The sequence below is a fragment of the Mesitornis unicolor genome, unplaced genomic scaffold (assembly GCF_000695765.1).
Source record: "Mesitornis unicolor isolate BGI_N332 unplaced genomic scaffold, ASM69576v1 scaffold35479, whole genome shotgun sequence".
Lineage (NCBI taxonomy): Eukaryota > Metazoa > Chordata > Aves > Mesitornithiformes > Mesitornithidae > Mesitornis > Mesitornis unicolor.
In genome coordinates this window covers 2,538-12,789 of record NW_010208559.1, presented here as the reverse complement: position 1 = coordinate 12,789, position 10,252 = coordinate 2,538, and the positions used below count along the sequence as shown (strand labels likewise).

At 40.5% G+C, this 10,252-nt stretch overlaps 1 protein-coding gene across 1 annotated transcript in view; it reads right to left on the bottom strand.

Moving 5' to 3' along the window:
- Positions 1–816: 816 nt before the first annotated feature.
- The window catches only part of LOC104547016 (selenoprotein O), an 11,966-nt gene continuing 2,530 nt past the window's right edge, over positions 817–10,252 (bottom strand). Inside the window, exons 3-9 of the mRNA XM_010192557.1 lie at positions 9,729–9,909; positions 6,188–6,318; positions 5,500–5,780; positions 5,010–5,160; positions 3,158–3,343; positions 2,146–2,302; positions 817–1,002 (exon numbers count right to left, since the gene is read on the bottom strand). Coding sequence (XP_010190859.1) covers positions 817–1,002; positions 2,146–2,302; positions 3,158–3,343; positions 5,010–5,160; positions 5,500–5,780; positions 6,188–6,318; positions 9,729–9,909 — 1,273 coding nt within the window. The remainder of the gene's footprint in view (positions 1,003–2,145; positions 2,303–3,157; positions 3,344–5,009; positions 5,161–5,499; positions 5,781–6,187; positions 6,319–9,728; positions 9,910–10,252) is intronic.

The following is a 10,252-nucleotide window of genomic DNA, read 5'->3' as shown; positions in this document are numbered from 1 at the left end:
GTACTGGGGCAGTTCACACTAATTTGGCTGACTGACCTTGTCCCAGTCATTTGGCTTACAAACTGCACCCATGATTTTAGTAAACACTTACATGTGTTGTATGCAAACTTATTGAACCTGAATGAACTTTACCACCTTGATTTTCCAGTGCAAACATTATATATATAGTGTCCCTTAATTCTGCTCTTATTGTGTTAAAAAACAAACAAAACCCACACCACATTCAACTGCTCCTCCCAAACGCTAGCCCACACAAATTCTCTAAAAATAGATAAATATCAATCTGAAGGTTCACAAGAAATGAACTACTTAATTAAATGAAACAGCTTAAAACAAGCAACACTGAACGGATTCCTCCATTAGAGAGGACTAAAAGTCCCTGCATAGAGAAAGCAGTAAATAAATGCTAGAAGTACTATTAGTCAAGACATCAGACAAAAACAGGTCAGATTCCTGACTTGCTATTTTTGTCTTCACATAACAACAACTCCATTTGGATGTTCAAAATTCAGCCTGCCTTAACATAAGATACTGCTTTCTACTTGCAATGTGGTATGAATATAGGAAAGACTTTCAGACTCAGAACATTTCAATTACTGATGTATACAGACTGTAGATTTGTCATTGGTTTGTCCCAATGATCCACAATTGCCTCAAATTAAGCACAGCTGAAGACTGTTGCAGATGCATCCAAATGCAGGGTTGTTTCAATAACTTAATAGCACTTTGAGGTTTGCCTTGCTGAATTCTTCACTGCTGAAGGAGAACCAGAGCCTTCAGTTTACAGCAAAAAATAAAACAAGGCAGTTACGAAGATCATGTGACGCAGAGCTCTGAAGCCCACAGCGGAGGTTTGCTGCAGTATGGCAGTCTGCTTCTGGTCTCCTCAGCACAAGCGGCTGCTGCAGCAGCTGCTCCCTCCTCTTCTGCATCTTCCTTTACCTCCCTGAAGCCCTCTGCTTCTTGGAATGGATTCTCCAAGAGTCTCAGGACATTTCTTACCTAGAAAGAAAACATAGCATGGTTATGACAATTTAGAAAGTAAAGGCAAAATGATGTAGAGAAGAACCTCACACCAGCTAATGATCAGTATCTTGCACTTAATACATAAACTTCAGACAAGCCAAATATGAAACAGATGAAAAACACACATATCAAATAAGCTGAAAACTGTAAAATCATAACTGGCTGAGTTTGTATCTGTGTGAAACTCAAGCTCAAATAACCTGAAACGCAAGCCTCAAATACAAGATCTTACGTCATTTCTCGAAATAAATTAATTTTCCCATAGTCTGCATGTTACAGTCCACACGCCAAACTCCCCAGGTGAAAGCAATGACTTTTAAAAGATAACAGCACAGCAAGGAAAAAGTATAAGAACAAAGACAGACATGGACCTGTTAGAGTGGGTCCAGAGGAGGGCCACAAAAATGACCGGGGGGATAAAGCACCTCTGCTATGAGGACAGGGGCTGTTCAGCCTGGAGAAGAGAAGGGTCCGGGGAGACTTTATTGCGGCCTTCCAGTACTTGAAAGGGGCTTATAAGAAAGATGGAGACAGACTTTTTAGCAGGGCCTGCTGTGTGATAGAACAAGGGGTAAAGGATTTAAACTCAAAGGGGATAGATTCAGACTAGATACAAGGAAGAAACTTCTTATCATGAGGGTGGTGAAACACTGGAACAGGTTGCCCAGAGAGGTGGTAGATGACCTGGGGTTGGACAGGGCTCTGAGCGACCTCATCTAACCAAAGATGTCCCTGCTCACTGCAGGGTGGTGGACTGGATGACCATTAAAGATCCCTTCCAACCAAAACCATTCTATGATTCTATAAACTAATCCCCAACTGCCTCCCAGGGTAAACGCCATTCTGAAGACAGCAAAGGCAGAGGTAAGTACCATGTCCCGGATCAGCAAACAAAACCCAGAGAAGTCCAGACTCAGGTTTTCAATTCCTTTCTTTGTTCCACAGACATTAAAAATCACAGCTCACTCAGAAATAATACAGATCTTCTGAACAGTAAATTCCCAATGCCTTACCTGCCTGAGATGCCAGAATGAACCTTGCCTAGCATAACGTCAGTCATCAACAGCACCACTACGCATTCACACAAACGCAGTGAGATGTTAAGCAGTAATAGAGTACCTCTGAGAAATCCCCATTTTCAGCTGCTTCTATGGCATTCTGGGCAATATAATTTCTCAAGATGTATTTTGGATTGTTTGAATTCATGACCTTCACACGATCAGTACTCCAGGCATCAGCATCGCAAAGATTTTCTACTTCTCTTTGCAAACGGACTCTGAAATTAAGTAAGGGAAAACAACCGGTTTGGTTCAAGAATTGCATGTAAAAGTTGACCTGTTTCCTTGCCCTCAGATCCTTAGTTTGCAGTTCTTAGTAAGTATTACATCACCTATAATCCTCTCAGTTTATAAAATGCAGCGTGACAACAGAATACAACACGTCACTTCATTTAAAAGGCGCATTTCAGACTCTCAGCAGGTCCTGACGAGGCTTGAGGAGGTAGCACACCCTGCACGCTCTCTAAAAAGCCAGACTGAGACACGTGCAGAGACCGTTCTGCATCGCTCTGGAGAAGCCTTCATGTTCAGAACCTGGCTTTGAAGCATTTCTGTGCTCCTCTATTCGTTAAAGCTTTTGATGTTCTGAAAAAAGTCATGCCTGTTACAATGGTCTGGATGGGGTTTTTTTCCAAACATGACTTCTTCTTACTCTTTGATTAAGAATACTTCTACTTGCTTTCTATATTAATACATAGATTTTTCTTTCAAAAACAAATACATAAAAGGATAAAACTTAGAGATCAGCCAACTGTAGTTACTGAGCACTTAATAGCTTACAACTGAATGAGTCTCTGCTAGAATCAAGATCACCATTTTTAATACTAGGTTTCATGCAAGGTGATTTCTGTACCCTCACCTCTCCCTAAAATCTAGTAAACAAAATCCACAGATGCCCTTGAACTTTCACAGCAACACAGATACTGATCCTGGAGTAGTTAATACTCTGAGTTGCATGCCCCCACAACCTTCCTAACCAACATACTTTGAGACAGAGTCTTTTGTGAGACAGAGCACTGTTCTCAAATAAAATGCAGAACAAATAAACTGCTCTGAACACTGAGAAACCTTACCTGTATTTCTCCAACCATTCTTTCCAGTGTCTTTTATTTCTGCTGAGTAAATCAGCTGCTGTTAACTGCTGCAGCTTGGAGAACTGCTCAATGCGTTCCAATTCTTTATTTATATTGGCTTTTGTTCCAAATAACGCAAACAGCTGAGGATTCGACTGAGCCAACATCAGCATCATTGACAGTTGTCTGGGAACAAAAAGAACAAACACATTAGATATTAAAGTTGAGCTGCCCGTCAAGAACCATCTTTTTGCAACACAGAGGTTAAATAACAGTATTTCATAATTAATGGATTTTTTTTTAATTATAAATTATGCTAATTTTACTGTTCCTTCCCCCTTCTTCAGTGTGTTGAATTCACATTCCTGTGGAACACAGAGTGCAGACAGTAGATTTTCAGAACTACCAGCTGGGTTTAGATGTGCGATTTTCATCAAAACATCCTTGGAACCTGGAAAGGAATTTGGAATGAGGAATTTGATCTTACTTGGGTATCAAGATAATAGAGAATTCATGGGTTGGGTTTGATGGTTTGGGTTATTTTACATCTCTTTTCCAAACATTAATACTGTAACAGCATGCAGAACAGCTCATTATGTTTTCCTACTTTTAATAAGCAGAGAAGCTACATGCTTTGATTTCCGGATTTATATGAAGTACCATCCAAATCCGATTTATATGTCTGACATGCCCAGCTCTACAATATCCAAGTGCTGTGATAAGAAAATCAGTTATGCACTCACTTGATCACAGCAGTATTCCCCTCCAAAGCTTTATATCCATATCATTATGATTTAAGGCTACTTTTCATGTTCCTCTAAGCCTGAATGCAGTGCTTAAAAAAACACTCTCATCTCTATGAGATGAGCTATCATCATATTGCATATCAGCTTACAACTTCAAAGTAGCTGAAACCTGAAACTTATTTAATTAAGCAGTATCCTCCACCTTATTTCCCTTTCATTTTAGTGTATCACCACAAAAACTTAAATAACCACTAGTATCTCAAAAATGATAAATGAACAGTTTTCACAAAAGTCCATTTTCTCAAGTCCCTGCCTTCTGCAAGTTGTTAACTGTGATAATCAACACACAGAAAAAGCTGAAGAATTTGGTAGGTTCGTTACCTTCACGGAACTCTTATTAAACAGAGAGAGAGAGTAAAAAATGTACCCAAAACATCCCCACTTTAATTGTTTCCCCCATCAGGGAAGAAACTAGAAAAAAAAATTAACGGGTCACAATTAAGGCGTTTGCAGCGGTTTTCCACTGCTGCAGAAAGTGAAAAAACTGCTGCAATCACTGGTATAAGCAGCAGTTGAACAAAACTTACTGTTTTTCCACACCCAGAGTAGCTGGACTGCAGAATGTGGCCTATCAAATGGGACACGGACAGCACCACACAGTTTTCGGAGCCTAAAGCGTGCATTTAGGTTATACATAGCCTGGAACACTGGTGGCTGACAGTGATTATTTACCAATGGTACACTGGCAGAACACAGCAGTGTTATTGTTCAAATCCATTTCTTTTGTGATACATTTCTGTACCACTTCACTGTCTGATGCTCTCATTGCCTGAGTCAGCAGAGACAGTGGAGGAAGGTAAGAAAGGTAAGAAAGAAGGACCAAGCAAAAGCTCAGACCACTTTAGCCCAAGAGCCAACTGCTTCAAGTCACGGCCGAGCATTCACCAGTCACAAAACACACAGGAATCTGCACTGCTGTAGCTTGTGATGCTTAACAGTAAAATTTCCAAATTCAAAATTAGTCAAATAGTATACAGTATGCAGAGTTCATTACAGTTATAACAAAACTAAACACACAGACCAAAAGCATTTCAGTGGAGTATTACCTTGGATCCATCTGCGGCTTGAAAGCAACTTTCAGTTCCTCCACAGAAGCACACTGACTAGTAAGCTTTTCGAGGAAATCTTCCAGTTCTGAAGGATCAGAGGCTACTGAGAACGAGCTCAGCAAACAGAAAATATTTGTAAAGTCTCCACCTGAAAAAGTGAATTCTGTGAGTAATTCAACTCATAAATCAGAGGAAAACAGGTCCCCTGCCTCCTTCCTACCTCCCCCTGCAGCAGTACAGGTCACACCTCTGAGGCAAATAAACTGCTCCCTCAGTGCGGGTGCAAATGTGAGACAAGGAGAGCCTCATCTAAGGCAACAACTGCCCCACAGTTCAGAAGAAGGCAATTATTTTTCAGTCATTTGTTCTTCTCTCCGATGACAGTGTAGTTGTGCAAGGCTGCTTTCTTGTAAGGTCAAGATACAAACTACATTTTGGTTTAATTACAAATAGGGATGGGCTATTAAATAATAACCTCTTCACCAACCTGTGAGGTGCATGGTTTCAAGGAGTTCAGACACCAGCTTACTATCTTCCTCTAATTCCAGCTGGATAAGGCCTAGTTTCTTCCTCATCTTCTGCAAATAATGTCTCTCAAATTCTGCATCGTATTCCTCTTCCAGGATGAGTTCACTTATGTCCAAGGGCAGCTCTGGGACGAGAGCTTCAGCAAGCTTCCCCAGGTTCCACTTGCAAATCTCCGGCTGCTTGTTGTAACCATAGCGCCCCGTGTTATCAGAACCATTGCAAATGTGCTCAGGGTCATATCTACAAATGAAGAAATAGTTAGCATTCTTCTACTTGTCTGGACACCAATACTGTGAGAAGTATTATTTTCACTATTTTAGTCTCCTCTAGGAAACTAAAAAATTCAGAAGGGAACACTCCCTTTTGATTCCTTTCCCAAAGTTATAGAATTAGGTATTTTCCTGCTCTCTCAAACACTGAGAAACCCCACAGGCTACAGGGACAGTTGAACAGTCAGAGATGTTATAATACAGCTAAAATAGAAGTTGAAAAGAAGAATCACAGGACAACTAGAACTAACTTAATCTACTTTGCCATAAAGAGGGTTCATAAATCTACTTTAGAGTTAAAATACTACAGCAAACGTGAACATCAGGATTGTTCTACATGGCACATGTGCACATTTGAGATAATTACACCACACTGACCTGTCCATAAATCCAAAAGGGCCGTAGTCAATGGTCAGTCCAACTATGCTCATGTTATCCGTATTCAGCACACCATGGCAAAACCCAACACACTGCCACTCAGCAACCAACCTCGCTGTGCGTTTTGTTATCTAAAAGAGATATTTTTTTTCCATTTTTCAACACCATGTATTTCTACCACATTCATGTATTTTTAAGCATTTCTGGTCTGAACTGGTCTTTCTACAGCTCCGATGGAAGCAGATTCCAGCAGCAGCCCAATGTAAAGCCCAAAAAAGCCCAATGTAAAGTCAGTCTTTTGGTTTAGCTGGTGTGTAGGAGTGATTTACTGGAAGGTAAGTAATTTGAACAAAAAGTTATTCCTTGCTAACAAGCTCTGGCACTGATAAGCACTTCTTTCAATTTGCTGAGAGTGGAAAAAAAAGCTACAAAGTTAAGTAAATATATTCCAAGAATGACAATCTTATTTAAATGCAATTCTTCACTGAATGCATGCTTCACCAGTTTTTCAGTTTCTTAACTGAGAGTTACCGTTCTAGATCCTTGGCTGTAATCACTGCCAAGAATGTGCCTCATTCTTCAAATAAACAGTGTAACATCTTAAAATAGTTCTAGTTAGTTAACGAAATTGACCCACCTGTCAATTACAACTAGATATGCTCTATGGAATCTAAAATTCAGGAAGCTAATATGGCTTTTAAATAAACCTGGGTATTTCTGAATACTTTATGGAATTGCTGCAAATAAAAATTTTATGTAGTCATTAGCTAAAACTTTTAAATCAAACTATTGTCATAGCTAAAATCATGCATCTTCCCAAAGAGCTATCACCAGACAGAAATTTAAGCGACTATTCTCTCCAAGCTGCAGTGTAAGTATATTTCATTAAGGTTTAAAAAAATGACCTAGTTAACAAAGGAAATGTTGGTTTTATGCCTCTGTCTTCAAATGCAAGATTTTACCATTTTTCTTTTTTTAAATACATCAGGTAAGGAAGAAAAACTAGAAAAATCTTGTCCTGGAATAATCTGAGAGGCAGCAAAAACCATAAATGATGCTTGGAACAGAAGCTTTCAGTTCACTTTGAAATCCTACACCTCTACTTCTTACAACACTCCCGTGTAAGGTACTCTCCCTGTTTTCCTGAATGCTGCTTCCCAGGGCAGCCAGCAGCCACCTACATGTGTCCCAAACCCATCACTGGCACATGCCCTAAACCAGCAGGGGAGGGACACCCTGTATGGTGGCTCTGTGCCAGGAAGAGGGCAAAACCAAAGAAATTCAGCCCCCAGGGTGGGATGAAAGCACTCCAGCTGCAAGGCACCCCAGGTCTGCTGGGTGTCTCCGTATGAAGGCAGCAGACACTGCCAGTGATCTGCTAAAAAAGAAATCCACTAACGAGAACACCTGAAAGCAATTAAAGCTTGGGCGCCACTCAAAGACGGGCACGTTGATTAGAAAGAGACAGCTTTGCATTCTCTTGGACCTTTATTCGTTTAGATCACATTTTTCTGCTGCTAGCCGTACTAGAAAACAAGTATAACGTATATGAAAATAAGCACTATCTCAAGGACATGCTCCTCGTTTACGTTTAAAAAACACCTACAAATTATCTGAGAAGAACAGATAACGGTGTTTGCTTTCTAGACAATGCTGTCAGATGCAATCACTTGTACTTTTTTCCTCCATTTCTTCCACAGTGCAAAAAGAAAGATAAAACACATTAGAGTCGAGCTGACAGCACTGCCCCACTATTAAAAAAGATGGATGTGCTTGTCCCATTAGGTAAGGGACTTGGGATGCTTTCCAGACAGGGACGGGTACGGAAAGTCTCCCCTAAGGAGGAGAGGCAACACTAGCACAGACACAGAGTGCGGACAGGCACAGGCAGGAGAACAACAAATAAAATAATGGAGACGGGGGCAATAAGGAAAGGATGTCAGGAGGGGGGGAGAAAATCAGTAGTAACTGGGCCAGGAAAAGCAGCCAAAAGCAAAAAGAGGCAGGACTGGGCACACACACACGTCCTCAAATATCCCCAAGTCCCATGGCTTTTCTGGCATCAAAAGGTAAACGTGCCATCAGCTACAGGGCTGGGCATGCACACGGTGACGAGCCACGGTCCTCATTGTCAGTGCCGATTGTTCAAACGCGAAAGGCCTGTCCAGCGAAGCTAAATGCTTCTGCAGACAGTGGTGGGCCACACCACACCACACCTTGCTTCTGAAGAACTAATGCAAGCATGCACAAGCTGTGTTAAGGCAAAAAAATCACAACAAAAATGACAACACAAACTCTAAACTCAGAAAATAAAGCAAATGTCAGATTTTAAGCCTGCTTTTGACCCCTTATTGGTCTGTTATGAACATGCATCATGTTGCAGCCATTCCCTCAGTCCCTACTAGATCATTTCAGATTTCAAAGCACCACAACTGCTTTTACGTAGACCAGTTAAGTGTATTAGACTGTGCTATTTTTTAATTATTCTGGTTGCTGGCTAGTTCTACCATTCTTATTTGGGCTGTAATATTATTTGAACTTCAGGTGATCCAAATCAGAGCCTTTATCACAGTTCTCCAGTAATGTCAAACTGGATCTCTTCTGCAAGGGTAGCATTACTATACACTAATAACTAAAACACAAAGAAAAGCCTCTTAAAATCTTTTCTTGCTCACTGAGACAAAGGAATATAGCAATAGAATTCAATGTCAAGAGCAGCAACACAGTATCCACAGTGAGGCAAAAGGTATATTCAGGAGACAGAGTTTAGATACCAGTTAATTTAGCTATATTTTACTGCAAAGAGAAACACAGCAATTCTCCATTTACTAATGTTATAGTTTCGACTTTTATCATGGATCTCCAGTAACTGTTAAGGTCTCAATTTATACAGTAACTGAAAACAGGCTCAAAACAGTTCTCTGAGAAACCACCCAGCCTCTCCTCTGGTCCACTCCAGAATGACCTGGTATGACACCACATCCAAGACACAACTATCTCACCTGACCTTACCATTCCCAAAGTTGGAGGCTTTACAATTTCCTCAGGCAAGCAATCACAGTGCTTGACTGCCTTTAAACATTTCAGTTCTAAAACCTGAAGTTAAAGTGACTTGCAGTTAACCTCCCTGTTTGCAATCTGGGAAATGAGACAGGAAGTGATTCAATGTTCCCAGTATTTTACAAGACGATGCCTTGCAAACGATGTCTCAGTACTGTCAACTCATCGTCTTGACAGTCGGGGCCAGAATTCACCCGTGCAGTCTAAGACACACTCAGCAAATGGAGACAAGCCTTGGGAAGCTCTCCCAGAGGAGAGAAATCATGATATACTACTAAAAAGGTTAAACCACTTTCATCAGTTTGATCAATATTGCTTTCATCCATAAGCAGCTCTATTAAGAGTGTTTTCTCCAAAGAAAGTAAGAGTTCAGGCAACCAGATGATACAGGGTATTAACTGACTGCAGTCATCTGTGCTTGCAGATGAAGTTCCTAAAGATGACCATGACGGATTTATGAAGAGAAACAGATCTTTCTTACCTCTTTGAAGAAAGCAGCATTCCTCTGAATACTGTTGTCTGAATAAGCCTCCTGGATTTCTGGATAGAAAGTGCTGATCACATAATCAAGCATCTGTATTCTAATATCGTTTCGGTTAACACTGGGACCCTTGCGTCCTGTGTATTCATCAGTAGGTTTAAAGATTTCAAAAGAACCAAATCTGTTTTAAAATAACAAAAACATGTTTTAGAATTATCTGACACTATTAACTTCATCTGGTATTACATGTAGTAAAAACATTTACTGTTGTTGCAATAACACATCATCTCTTAACACTAATCCTTCCACTGACTGAGAGGAAAGACCTGCAAGGTTCTTACACTGATCCTAGCGAGGCTCAGTGACTCAGTGCAAGGAAGCACATGCATCCACGTGTAAATAAACTGACAGATGAAGACCCCAGTCAGTACTGAAGACCAGCTCGTCAATACAAACACCTCTGCAGAAAAAATTCTTATCCTGAGTAAATATAGAGGAATAGGACTTATTTAAAATACTAGACA